The sequence below is a fragment of the Pleurodeles waltl genome, chromosome 6, assembly GCF_031143425.1.
Source record: "Pleurodeles waltl isolate 20211129_DDA chromosome 6, aPleWal1.hap1.20221129, whole genome shotgun sequence".
Classification (NCBI taxonomy): Eukaryota; Metazoa; Chordata; class Amphibia; order Caudata; family Salamandridae; genus Pleurodeles; species Pleurodeles waltl.
In genome coordinates, this window is record NC_090445.1 from 1,068,235,683 (window position 1) to 1,068,250,334 (window position 14,652).

The 14,652-nt window shown below is 43.0% G+C and overlaps 1 protein-coding gene across 13 annotated transcripts in view; it reads right to left on the bottom strand.

The window, feature by feature from the left end:
- EIF4G3 (eukaryotic translation initiation factor 4 gamma 3) overlaps positions 1 to 14,652 on the bottom strand; it is a 906,783-nt gene that overhangs the window by 801,296 nt on the left and 90,835 nt on the right. For all 13 annotated transcript variants that reach the window (XM_069240075.1, XM_069240074.1, XM_069240071.1 and 10 more), the window contains exon 2: positions 8,151 to 8,229. In XM_069240075.1, coding sequence (XP_069096176.1) covers positions 8,151 to 8,229 — 79 coding nt within the window. The remainder of the gene's footprint in view (positions 1 to 8,150; positions 8,230 to 14,652) is intronic.

Below are 14,652 nucleotides of genomic sequence, written 5' to 3' on the forward strand. Positions count from 1 at the left end.
CGGATTCTGATTCCGGAACCGAGAATGTTTCCTCTTCGTCGTCGAAACGTTGTTTTGTCGGCGTGGACGCCATTTGTAGACGCCTGGCTCTTCGGTCCCGGAGTGTTTTTCTGGACTGGAAGGCTCGACAGGCCTCACAGGTATCCTCCTTGTGCTCGGGGGACAAGCACAAGTTACAGACCAAGTGCTGATCTGTATACGGATACTTACTGTGACATTTTGGGCAGAAACGGAACGAGGTCCGTTCCATCGGCTTCGATGTCGCACGCGGTCGGGCCGACCAGGCCCCGATGGGGGATCGAAGCTACCCCAAAGTCTTCCGATGATCGGTGTCGATGTACCTAACTATCCCGATACCGAACGGAACAATACCGACGCTTTCTTCCGAGATTCTGACTAACTTTCCGAACCGAAACACGGAGCGAAAAGGAATACGTCCGAACCCGACAGCGGAAAAAAACAATCTAAGATGGAGTCGACGCCCATGCGCAATGGAGCCGAAGAGGGAGGAGTCCTTCGGTCCCGTGACCAAAAAAGACTTCTTCGAAGAAAAACAACTTGTAATACTCCGAGCCCAACACCAGGCAGCGGACTGTGCTAAACATGTGTATCTGCAGCAACATATGCCATCGGACATGTACATTCACATTTATTACTACAGCGAAAAGATCAAATCGAGTTTAGTAACAGGGTAGAGCAAAATTGACATGAGAAACTTGTTACTGGCTCACAGACGGCATGTAAATTAATTTATAAGGGGAAACGTCTCTCTTGATATCCACAATGTTTCTTCAATGTGATTTGGGAGTGTGAACGGACAGGATATATTGGATCCATGTATTCCCAGTTCTCTTTCATGGATACCTTCATAAATACATACACATTATAATATCCACTCATGTGATGTCACAACATTTCTTGTTTAAACCCAATCCGATCCGATTAAAAAGTAACTATGTGTACCTTAACCTGACTTTTTACATGGCCTGGGAAATATGCAAAAAGTGAGAAATCTGCAGCTAGATAGCTCTATCAGAATTTACATTTTCTCCGGAAGTATGGGGAAGTTTAGTTAGTGGGGCACCAAGTAGCTTACCAGAAAGTTTACGTAGTTACGTTTTTTTTGTTGTGCATGCTTCCCCTAGATGTAGGATTTAGACCTATGACCTGGGGACCAACAGATACATAAATGCTCCTGTGGGCATGAACTAACCCATCTGCCAAAGATTTACTACTTGTGATTAAGACTGTTTCTGGTACATTTTACTGAATTTAGTACTACAAAAAATGCTGACATGAAGTTAACCGTTCAATTCCAAAACTAATCTGCTACCGTTCTGGAAGTTTGGAGAAAAAAAACATTTAACACTCTTTTGAAAGCAGTTAGCCAGCTTTGAAAATCCTAACCGCAAACAAGAATTAAAGATAACATACTGACATACCAGGTTCCATTTGGAAAATACAAGAGTGAGATTTGGAGGGACACGCTGGAAACGTCATTGAATATGTCGATTTTCCAAGCTAGGAAAAGCTTAAAAAACACATTGAAAATCTCCACCTGAATCGAGTGTTAGCATGCACGCATTTTGGGACCAATTGTTGGGGCTTGGTTAGCACGAAATGTTAAACTTCAGCAGGTTTTGTAGAAAATATTTCTTTAAAACCTGTCGAAGAAAGAAAAGTGCAAACTTATTCATGTTAAACAGATTACTACATAGATCGACAGGCAGCATCAGCAAAGATGCAGGCAAATACTTATTTCACATGATAAATACAAATGGGAAGATTAAGCCATATACTTTATTCAAATTAAAACAGAATAAGCGAGCAATTGAAAAAAAAAAATCTGACAACACTAAACAAATCTCATGTCACACGCGCATGGGCTGGTGAAGATTTCAAACATCTTGAATACCCAGACCGTTCTACAGAAAACATCTCTTTACTGGGTGAAGGAGAGCACACTAAGAACAAGTAAATGTGATGAAAAGACCAGCTCGAAAGCAAGAACTAACACACACTAATGGATGAGCACGCATTATCTGTAGAAAGATTATTGGATCTAACCTCCAATCGCTGGTATCCGTCAGATACCTGGAGTTCCAGTCCGCAACAGCGTTCTGCGCTCCCCGTAAATACTCTGCGATGATTACTAATCTGTGGTTCAAACAATAGTACCAGAATTCCTTGGCTATTTCTGCTAGAACTCTGGATTCCGTTCCCCCTAACTTGTTGACATATCTCACTGCTGATATATTGTCCATCCTTAGCAGAATGCAGCAGTCTGTCTTGAGGGGGGATAAGCTCTTTATCGCAAACGATCCCGCTAGGAGCTCCAAACAATTGATGTGAAGGGATTGTTCTGTCAAGGACCAGCGGCCCCCAGTCACCACCAATCCGCAACGGGCTCCCCAACCCCATTGACTGGCGTCTGATTCTATCACCACCTCTGGTTGGGACCCGAATATGGCTCTGCCATTCCAAGCTTCCATGTGGTGAAGCCACCATTGTATCTCTTGCCTGACCTCCGTGGACAACGGGATCAAGGTTGAGTAACTCCAACCCTGTCTCAGATATTTGATTTTCAATCTTTGCAGAGCCCGATAGTGAAGAGGACCCGGGAAGATTGCCTGAATGGATGAAGCTAACAGACCCACCAATTGAGCAATGCTTCTTAAAGAGATAGTCGGACTGGATAGGGTTGACCTCAATTCCCTCTTTATATTGCGAATCTTTAACGAGGGAAGAATCAACTGAGCTTGTAGCGAATCGATCTTGAAACCCAAAAAACTATCACTTGAGTTGGATTCAACAATGACTTTTGCGCATTGATAAGGAAACCCAATTCCTGTAATAGATTGATTGTCCAATTCAAATGGGTCTGTAAAGCTGTTGGGTCCTGGGCCATCAATAAGGTGTTGTCCAGATAAATGATCAAGCGAACCCCTTTGGTTCTCAAAGTCTCCACTGCCGGTCTCAACAACTTCGTGAAGCACCACAGTGCTGAGGATAGGCCGAATGGGAGAGCTGTGAACTCCAAACATTGAGCCTTCCATTGGAATTGGAGGAATCTCCTGTGTGGAGGAAAAATTTGAATTGATAGGTACGCATCTTTTAGATCTAATCTTACCATCCAGTCTCTTTCTATTAAGATATCTCTTAACATGTGAATCCCCTCCATCTTGAAGTGTCTGTACACAATCCAAGAATTGAAGTCTTTCAAATTCAGGACCAGGCGATGACCTCCCCCTTTTTTGTCTACAACAAAAATGGGATTGCAAAAACCAGCTGGGTGAGGGGTTGAAAAAAAACTACAGCACCTTTGTCTAAAAGCGTTTGCACTTCTGAATCTATAAATTTCTGACTTTCTAGGGAAAAATTCATTTGAAGAGGAGGGGCCAACTGACGTGGAGTACTGATGAACTCCAGATGAAAACCTGATACCGTCTCAAGAACCCAAGGATCCCCAGAAATCCTTCTCCAATTCTGTGCACACAGACCTACTCTTCCCCCAAGAATAACCTGAGAAGGGTGAATGAGACTTACCAGCATAGGAGGCGTCCTGGATTGCTCCTTGTTGTCCTCTGGATCTAGTGGGGTAGAAGGTGGCATCCAATTGGTCACCTGACCAGTTACCTCGTCCTCTTGGATAATAATTTTGGGGACTTGCAAAGGATCCCCGGCCAGACATTCGTCCACCATAACGTCCGGCCCTGACAAAAAGGCCTCTCCTAAAAACTTTAAGGGACAACTGTGCTTGGTCGAGGGTGGAAAAAGTGGAACAAAATTTCGCTAATTCTTTAATAAAAGAAGATCCAAATAAGAGGCCCTCAGCAACAGGACCTGCTTCAGATGCTGCTAAATCCACCAGTTTCGGATCCATGCGCATGAGAATAGATTTTCTGCGCTCTGCTGAAATGGCGCAGTTGGTATTACCTAATTGGCATAACGCACGTTGAGCCCAACCCAGTAAGACATCTGTATCTACTGGTATGCCTGATTCTTTTGACACTGCCGCTAAATCCAGGATTTTTGTCAGGGGGCCTGACATGTCTAGCAGTTTATCCAGACATGAACGCCAAGAGCTATCCAAACCTTTTTTAGGATCTTTGGAAAACTTTTTCAGAAAGGTAACCATGGTCGGATCAATCTCTGGAGTGTCTGCTACGTCATTTTCTAAATCAGGTCTAGGACATTCGGTCTTGAGGTGAGTACGAACTTCCTTGTCATAACTTTTCCTAAGGTTATCATGTATGTACTGCGCCACTTCTGCAGATGGAAGCCAGTTAGAGGACCTCGGGTGAACGATTTCTGAGGGGGTCGAAATCTAACAAATGACAAGTGGAATGCTTTTTAGCCTTCTTACTGGGGATTGGCGAGATAAGGTCATCCGTATCTAGATCAGAGGAGTCTCCCGAAGTGGAGGAATTATTCAAGGTGCTGTAATTATGCTCAGCAATACGCTTCTTGCACAGTTTAGCAAAAACATCCGCATGTATGTCCTCAGAGGGATCTTCGTTTGTCAGATTCTTAGTTTTAGCCTTAGATTTGGAGGCTACTTGAGGGTTGCTCCCTTCAGGGGTAGTAGGAGACATATCCGGCACCCAGCCTTGAGAGTGAGCGTATTCTAGCAATTGCCCTGAAAAGGGACCTCACGCTCTCACCAAGGCATCATTTACTGACTGTTGCACTCTAGTCGAGTGCCTCAACCAAATTAACCTCAAGTTGATTGTCATTATCCTCACTCCATTGCGCCATTGCAATAAGTATGCCAGTAATAAAATATCTAGGGGGAGTGAAAAAAACCCTCACAGGCAACAGAAAGAAAAAAACAACCCCTTATATATTGAGTGGAGGGAGCTGCCTGACAATCACTCTAGGCAAAGCCTATTAATATTTTACAACCCAGATAATCTATTATCTGGGCGTCAGGGACACACTTTTTCAGCCTGTAGGTTCTTCTCAAACAGAATTGCCCTAGCGCGCTGTAATCACGAGCCGATCTGCATGGGAAACCTCTAGGGAACAGATTGGCTCGTAAAAATGCACGCGTCGGGCAAAATACAATTGATAAAGAAAACAGACTGTGCGCAGTGTTCCCGCTCCCGCTCCACTAATGTAAACAAAACGCGGGCAGAAGAATAAAATACAAAGCCTTAAAGCGTGCAAAATCGCAACGCTAAATTTTTTATCATACAATATCAAATAACCGTATTAAAGACATAAAACATGTAAGAATAGAGAAAATGGCACTTATCTGCTGCGAAGCAGCAAAGTAAGAGGATACGACGTTGGGGGTCAGAGTATTTATGGTGTTAGGTCACGATATGTGATTGGTGCATGTGACATGGTAACATGTGTCTCTTGGGAAATGTAGTTTTTCTCTTTATAAGTTTGTTATTGGCTGCTGTGAAAGTTCAACAAAGGAAGAGACAGCATAATCTGAGCCTCCGGTCCTGACATAGAATTACTTTTCACAAATGGGCTTCATTAAAGGGTTAATGGCCCAGGGTCCAAGGATTCTTGGCCCAGGGTCCAAGGATTCTTGCACCACCAAGCAAGGACGTCTAATGAGGACTGTAACACTGCATTTTGGAACTCGGAGTAAATTATTTTCCGACTACATCGGATCGTTTATTTGTGTGTCTTTTTTTAACAGTACATTAAAGAGGCTAAAAAACTTCAGTTGATTAATTAAGTCTAGATTTATTCTGGTTAGTTTAAAGGATAATTTTCAGAGAGTCGTCGTTTTGTAAAGATATTTAGTGATCGTGGATATTAATAAAGAACCCATGATGAAGAGCAAACTGTTACTCTTGCGCTAAATCCTGTAATTCACATCACCGCAAGCCCTCCTACTACTTCTTCAGCACTTGCAATGTGATACCACGTACATGTGATTGTATTGCACACTATCATACGTGGATTACTGCCTAGCACAGTGCCAAGTAATTCCCAACTAAGACAGTGCAAGGTCAGCCACCGAATTACACTCACTGTTACCCTCGAAAAGCAACTGCAGAACAAGTTGCTATAAAAGCAGCCGAAAATGATCTGGTCTGGTCTAACAGTTGGAGAAGGGGATCTTGATGTACATCAATACATTTAACCTTTTTTTAAATTATTTATTAGCCAGCCTATTGTGTTTGCAAATTCTAGGCGGGTAAGATTGTTTCACAGTTTCTCTTTGTGCTTCTTTGCTATCTTCTTTGGCTTTTGTTCCTACCTCCACAACCCCCATGTCATGACACCCCCTCGGAAAGTGTGGCTTAATTGCACAGTGAGCAAGTTTAATTCAAAGGACATTCTTACATGCGTAAATAAAGCATTTTTGCAGGTGGAAACGGGTTGTTCACAGAATCGTGCTGTTTGGGACTACAAAAATGCTTTTTATTTAAATGTACAATGGCACAAATTGTCATTTGGTAACAGGTTACCGAATCGCAATTTGTGTTAGCGATTCAGTATTTGGATGGGACAGCCATTCGAAATACAGAGTAGCAGTGGTATATATGAATGTTTTGCAACCAAACTACGGTTGCAAGACATTCATATTTTACAGACACCACAAAGGAAGTGGTAACAATGGGTCCCCCTAGGAATCCTTTCCTCTTTGTAAATGTTATAACAAATATGTTTTAAGGGAAAGCAGTGAGTCCCACAGACCAATGTCTACTCCTAAAAAATTAATCAAACATTTCATTTTATTTTTTGATATGCATCATGTTTTCCTTTAAGGAAAACGGGCTGCATATAAAAATAATTGCTGACTTGCTTTGCAGACAGCTGGGACACAATCCCTCTTCCTGTTGGTATCAATTTCTTTCTTCTGTTAAGAGTTCTAGATTTCGAAACCATAACTTGCCCATGTTGTGTTTTAGGTTGCTCAAATGTATAAAGTATTTCGTTTAAGAAACTATGTGGTCCACCATGTTTGGGTTCCCTCTTAATGCTACTGGCCCTTCACTTCTTTCAGCTTTTTCCCAGATAAAGGGCAATGTAGTGCCCGTAATGAACTGGAGTGGAGCATGGAAAATGTCAATGACGTTGTTATGAGCTAACGTATTATCAGTGCACTAAAGAAAGTAGAACATTTTACTTCCATTTATACGCATATGTCTAACTGATTTAATTGTTTAATTGGCAGCAATTTGTATTGAACGGAATATTTAAATGTTCCCATTTTGAAGGATAAAGGGTGTTCTGATTGTTTCATATTTGAAGGGATTGCGTCCCGGTTGTATGAGCAGTAAATCTGCATATCAAGTTCAGTATATGGCATTCATTGCAGACCTCAGCAGGCTACCATGTGACGGCTGCAATTCTAAATGGGTTGCAAACTGCAACCTACCTCATTAATATTCATGAGGAAGGTCAGTTTGTGACCCATTAGGAATCTATTTAAAATGTATATGTTTTTGTGCATAAGGAATTGCGATTTCCTAACTGCGATTAGCTAAGTATCGCAAGTAGGAAATTGTAATCCCTAAATTCTGTACTCATGGCCCCTAATCTCTAAAGCACAACAACATAATCGCTTCAATATAGATTTATCAAATTTGCTCTGAAACTACCATCTGTTTTTTTCCCTACAGAAACTTTCCAAGAATGTTCTAAAGTTGCTTGCTACAATGCACGTACAACCAAGACTGGATTTTAGCCGTTTCAATTACATTTATGTAGAGCTCTGTCTAACTGTCTAGTGGGAATAAATCTGTTTCTCTGGCTACAATAAATAAATACGACTGACTGACCTCGATAAAAGTGAAGAAGAAACTGCTAAATACCATCACTACACAAGGGTGGACTGGACGTGGAATTAAGTTTACTTGGCAAGAAAACCAACTAAGTATGACTTAAGGCACCCTCATCAAATGCACGTCTGTCTTATAAAGGTTACTGCACAAAAATAAAACACAATAGACAATTTTTATTGTCCCTAAGGTGGCAGAAATATAGCGTCCACGGTAAGTGCTTCGATGCACTTTAATCAAAACAAATGCAGAATGTTATAAAGATAATTTTGCACATTAAAGGTCTATGTGGACAGTGAACAATACTGAATAGTAAGGACATCCTGACACATTCCGCGACAGAGACCGCAGGAACATGCAAAACAAGATTAATGCCCAACACAAAGGAATACTCACGGTGCTGTAAACGGCGGAGACAGTGGGCGGTGGGAAAATCCGTTCGTCAAGGCCCGGTTGAACTGGTCCTCGAGGAATTCTGCAGCACAGCGAGTTAAGGAATATAGGCAGAAAGAGTGAAACCCTACTCTGAATCATGCACGATAGAATGGCAATCCCAAGACCTTGGTGTGCTTACAAAAAAAGAGCACTGTACAAACGAAGGTAAGGCATAGTCAAATGAGTTTACTGACAGTCCCCAAGACGTCTAATCACCGTAACTTTACCAAAATACGCAGTTTACGGCACGAAAGGCACATCCCATTAAGGCACCACACGCCTGAGGCACCAATTGCTTTGATCGGTAGTAAGCAATAAAGGGTAAGAACATCCAATAACATCTGAATTAACTGTATACAGAATTATGAGCAGCAGATGTAGTCACAATAAATGACTGCTTTGAACAGCTAGCGAATTATAGTCACATTCCTTGAAGAATAAAACCAAAACTTTCAGAACGATTGTCCAAACTCAGAAAAGGAAGAACGTCACAGCAGAAAAAAGGAAAAAAAAAAAACAATGGCAAAGCCAATAGGTCTTGCCTATTCGAGATCTATTGTTTTTGTCATTGTTTTTTTTGTTGTTTTTTTTAAGGCATGTTGCATAGCAGCGTGGCCGCTAGCCAACATGACAAAGTAAAGCTGAAAGCCTTCTGACATGGGTCAATATGGCCATGTCATAGAGCTTTTACTATTTGTGCTTTGAGCCACATTGCAGTGGCCACGCTGCTATACAACATGGCTAAAAAACAATGACAAATCTCATATAAGCGCCATCTATTGGCTTCGCATTTGCTTGTCCCATAGCTTACATTTTTCACTATATCAAAAAACGACTTACGTACATTAAGCCAGCATCACATCTGGTTGCACTGTGATGTCCTGGGCACAGGACAGTCGCACAAAAACCGTTCCCAAGGCCCCAATGCACGCAAGTAAAAAATAAAAATAAAAAAAAAGGCAAAGTAGCCCTTCTAGTGCCACTATGAATAATGATTAGGATGCAGGCCTTCATGCCTCCCTCACTAACAACAGAGCTGCGGTACTACTGATTCACTAAAGCCATGTGGCCTGCTCAAGGACTGGTTAACACAGCGCACTTGAACGACCCCCATCCTCAGTGGGTTTTGAGGGGGGTTCTCCTCCTATGGTCTCAATTGGTTAAGAGGCTAGTTTGGAAATGTCCCAGCGAAATGTGGGCCATACGTTCAGTTAAGGAGGAATCTACTCGTGGTTTACGTTTCAACAAAATGCCTGCCGTTGGTTTCAAAATAATCAAACCCAGGTTTCAGCACATGTAATCATAGATCGAAACTGCACATCTTTCCCAATAAGCATTAGATTTGCATCCACTCCATTATTATTACAAGTATCTTGTCAGACTAGAATAAACTGATCACAACTGAGAGAAAGTATCTTATTAGGCAGACATGTTAACTTACTTTGAGTACTTCTCTGCAAAAGACGACACGTGAAGCAGGCAGACGGTACCCCCTCACTTTTGCTTTTTTTATTATCACATTTATAAAGGATGAGCCATACAGAAGAGGTTTCGGAGCGCTTTGGAACAATGCGGAGTAAAGTAGCTGTAAAATGAGCATTACAACTACGTAAAGAGGCCGGGGAGGGGAGAGAAATCATACTTTGCCCGAAGTACTTCCAATATTGTCTGCAGCTCCTGCGTCTGCCCGAAAAACACACTGTTGCCAAGGCCCAGAGTCTCCTGTCCCCATCCCTTCATTAAAAGACACCATGAAGATTCAGGGAAGGCAAAGCAATTTGCTGCCCCCTGGCTTCTGTCCCGGTTATTAATTTCCGTAATTTAAATGAACTGCCTCTCGTTTGAGGGAAGGCGTTGAGGAGATCCCCTAGAAGCGCTGGAGTGACACAGACGCGGCCACCCAACAAGTACCAAGCACACAATGAGTGCCTCTTGTGGCATGCAGCACCGGTGGCATGTAATGATAACTGTGTGTGTGGTGGTTTGGCACAAGATTGTCCCCTGATCGACAAGCTCCACTTATACGAGACACATTGGCAGCTCGTGTACCCCTGTGTGACCTAGAACTGCACCACAGCGACATTATATAATTGTTTTTCCTTTAACTACTCCTGTGTCGGTCTTTTCCCATATTTTACTCATCCCAAGCCTAAATCCTATTACCATATACTTCCAATGAACACTTTTGGATTCCTTCCTCCTCCACCCCTCCATTACTCCAGTCAATCTAACTAACAAACTCTCATATCCGTGGCTCGAATTAACTCATAATAATACTAAAACTGTACTATTTCCCTATACTAATCCATCACTAATTCTTGTTGGGTTCCGGAGTAGCGTGCTACTCGCCGAAAAGCGATTCAGCGCCTCGTCAGGGGTAGTAAGCCCTATATAAATTGTATTACAATACAATACAATTCCCATCTTCCACTTCGAGGCACATATAAAGAAAGCATTGTTTTGTGGCTCTTTCAATGCCTGTCTCAAAGGCTGAATCTAAACTCCCCATGTCTACGGGTTGTGTTTAGCGCCGCATGTTCCTAATATCATATTTAGAGCCTGAATAGACCGACCCCAAAAAAGATAGAAAGGCTGCGTCAGGGATCCTGTCAGCAAGTTGCAAGCACGTGGCAATAAACAGACACAATATCTGTATCAACAAGATCAGCAGAGACGCACTAATTACATTTCTCACATTTAGGCAACAGTACATTTTAAATGATCCAATCAATTCCAGATATTCTCCTTTTCATAAACTCAAGTTATAACCTAAATCAAAAGTACAAGAACTCACTGTTTGTTCTCAAGAGAAGGTTATGATTTAATAATCAGCTTTGCTGAGGCTGAAGTGACGCAGCACAATGCACTGGCTCTCTCCTGATCATATTTAGTGGAGTATAACAGGATTAACAATCAGTTTGTCTGTCTGATGCACAAACCTTAAAGAAACCATTTTGTAAATGCTTTCATAACACTGAAACAAGTGGACATTATGGAATCCCTGTTGTAGCTTGTTAAAGGTACAAGACTGGAAAAACCGAGCTTGATGTTTAAAATGACTGGTTTGCCACTTCAAGCTTGTTCTTCTACAACTTGAGAAGAGACAGCAAAGAGTAATTCCACAGGGAAATGATCCAGAGGAGATATCAAGTTAGTGGAGAAGGCCAGCCAGGTAGCTAAAGAGATGCCAAAGAAAGTCCCTCAAGTCAACCGAAACTACACACATTGAAACAATCGAATCCATACATTACACAACCACACACACAAAAAACACTCTCCTCACACACTTCCAACATTTTACCATCCTCGAGTAATTGTAATAGTATTTATATTGCGCTTACTACCCCTGACAAGGCGTCAAAGCGCTTTTCAGCGAGTAGCACGCCACTCCAGAACCCAAGAGGAATTTGTGGTGGATTAGTATAGGGAAACATGAGTGCAGTTTTAGTATTATTATGAGTTAATTTGAGCAGAGGATATGTGAGTTTGTTAGCTGGATTGACTAGAGTAATGGAGGGATAGAGGAGGGAAGAATTCAGGAGTGTTAATTGTTAATCATAGTAGCATGATGGGTCTAGGATGAGTAAAAGGTGAGAAATGAGAGAGAGTTTAGTAGGGTTGTTTGGGAATAATGGTAGTAAACTGAGGTTTGGGGTGAGCTAGACGTGGGAGAGGAGGGAAGAGCTTGGGCAGGGTTATTTTGGAGATGAAAGTAGTAGAATGGCTTTAGGATGAGTCAGAGTGGGGTGGAGGATAGATGGAGACATGACTTAGGGTGATGGCTAAACAAAGTAAAGCTTACAAGAGTAAATGTATATTATTTTTATTTATAATTCTTTATATATATATATATATACACACACACACATTTTTCTTTTTCTTTAATTTATTCATTTTTTACTTTAATTTACTTATTTATAATTTGAACTTTATCTACAGATTTTATTTTATTTATTTTTCTTTAATTTTCTCTAGTACAGTATGACTAGAGTAAAAATAGATAAGTAAAGGAATATATGTTCAATGAATATAATAATGGGTGTAATGTGAGAAGAAAGGTAGTATTGTAAAAACACAGATTTTCAAGATTTGTAATATTTGAAGTCAATTAAAAAGTGTACTTTTCTAACATTTATCTTTCCTCAATTTTTGAATAGCGAAATATTTATGCTAATAAAACATTTTATCAGTGTGATATAAAACAAAAGCAGGGATTCATAAGTATGTAATATAACAACTTATCTAGGAGCTATGCAATGACCTATGAACATGTTATTTTACCAAATGAGGCAAACCCAAGTAACCCTTAGACCTGGGTAATTAAATCAAATATCAAAATTCTTCGGTCCTCAGGGAGAAGTATAAGCCTACACTTCCACAGCACCTTTTAACTGTGTGTTAAGGAGTTATTCACAAGCAAACATACCATCATTAAATCAATATATATTGCTTTTTATTTTGATGATTCTTAACAAAATATATTCCATTTATGGATCACAAACCTAAGGTGCTCCCAAATTGTAACGACGCAGTGCAGTGATAATAGTGAAAATTAAAGTGAAAGAGTGTTTGATACAATATTTACAATAATGTGGTTAAAAAACAAAACAAAACAGCGAGCTTAAAAAGGGACCCCTTCATTCCAGGTGTCTTGAAGTCACGTTATATGCTAAACCACATTTTAGTAGTCAACGTTTCGACCCTATCAAGAACTAATTAGAGTGTCATCTTCAGGACTAAAAGTTTTTTGGCGGTAGCACCTATATTTATAAGGTTTTTTTTCTCTTTAATTCCAACGATTTCTTCCAGGCAATAAAATATTTATGATTTTCACCGTGGTGGATAAAAAGTCTCTTCATGTAATTGTCCACTTGTCATGTTGCGGAATCATAGAAGCCTAGATGAGATGTGACTGCTTATTTCTTTGCCGTACGTGTCTTAATCCAAAGTGCTCTTAAAAAGGAAACTAGCCTTCTCGTCGAGCCCCCACCTCCGTGAGGGCCCGCAGCCGCGATCGGAGGAAGACACCCTCGATTCGAGCCGCAGTGAGATCAGCGGCCGAAGCCGGCCTGGTGGTTCCGACGCCAGCAGCTTGTTGGGAGCAGGCCGGAGACCACCGCGGAGCAGCGATACCTACTGGGGTGCCGCGCAGCAGTAAGTGGCGGCGCCCTGCAGTGATAGGGGCCCAGGCCCCATGGATGGATCGGCTCGCGTTTCCCAGCAGCCGAGAAGAAGAGCTCCAGCCCTCGGTGCCCGCGGCTTAAGGCCGTGCCGTGGGCTAGGGGCACGCAGCGACGGGGCAGATTGGAGACGCGCGGAGTGCGTGGGCCTGCAGAGGGCCGGACTCCCTGGCGGTCCTAAGGACGCGATCCGGTGACCCATCTCACCACCGAGGGCCAGGGCAGTGACAATACGAGGGTGGGCGGCCTGTGGCAGGCCCCGGAGCTCGCCGGCCAGACCCGGGCGGAGCAAGGCCTTGAAGACCCAAGTGGGCAGACACTGCAAAGCTGCGAAAAGCAGGGAGCACGGGTCCCCCCCACAACAACAAAGGCGTCCTTGGAGTTCCTTGGGGGACCCGATCCCGGTGCACCCACACCCTAGCGGGTAGTGGACCCCCAAAATGTCTGCTCTGCCCTTGGAGGAGGACTGAAGGGCTGCAACCAACCAACCTGAGAGCATACTCCCCCGGGGTGAACCACGTAGAACAGACAGTGGACAAGACAATCCAACTGAAGTGAAAATGAGTCCCCCGAAGTAAGCAGTGGTGCTGGAGAGGCCCACTCAGACTGCGTCGGTGGGCATCAAGACCCGAGGTGGGGAGTAGGAGATCCAGAAACTCCCTGACTGCACATCCAGACAACTCAGTAGCAGGTATGGGGAAAGATAAGGCCAGCAGGCAACCCCCCTGCATCGCAGCAGCACACTGACCAGTTCGCCAGGCAATCTGCGTCGCTAACAGTGGACGTACCTGTGCCAGAGACCACTGCAGCGGAAGGGGTCTCTACGATCCTCCAAGCAAATCAGTCCTCGCAGGTGGCGTTCGAGACCAGGGTTGGTGAGGTGCGGAAAGACGTGGGCCTGCTGCAACAAGACCTGCAAACAGCAGTGGAACGCATCATGGAGGTGGAGGGCCGAGTCTCTCAGGTAGAAGACGATCTTGTAGATCTCAAGGTCAAAGTCGCCCAGTTGCAGACTTCCACTGGGGAGCTTCCCCACAGAGCTGAGGACGCAGAGAATCGCTCTAGATGCAACAACCTACACATTGTAGGATTTCCGGAGGGCGTAGAGGAGAATAACGCAATAGAGTTCCTGGAGAGCTGGGTCAAGTCATGGGTCCCTGTGCAGAAGCTCTCCCCTTGGTTTGCGATTGAGCGAGCACATAGGACCCTGATGCCCCGGCTCCCCAGGCGGACCCCGGAGACCGATGATTGCCCTCCTCCTTAACTTCAAAGACCGGGACATA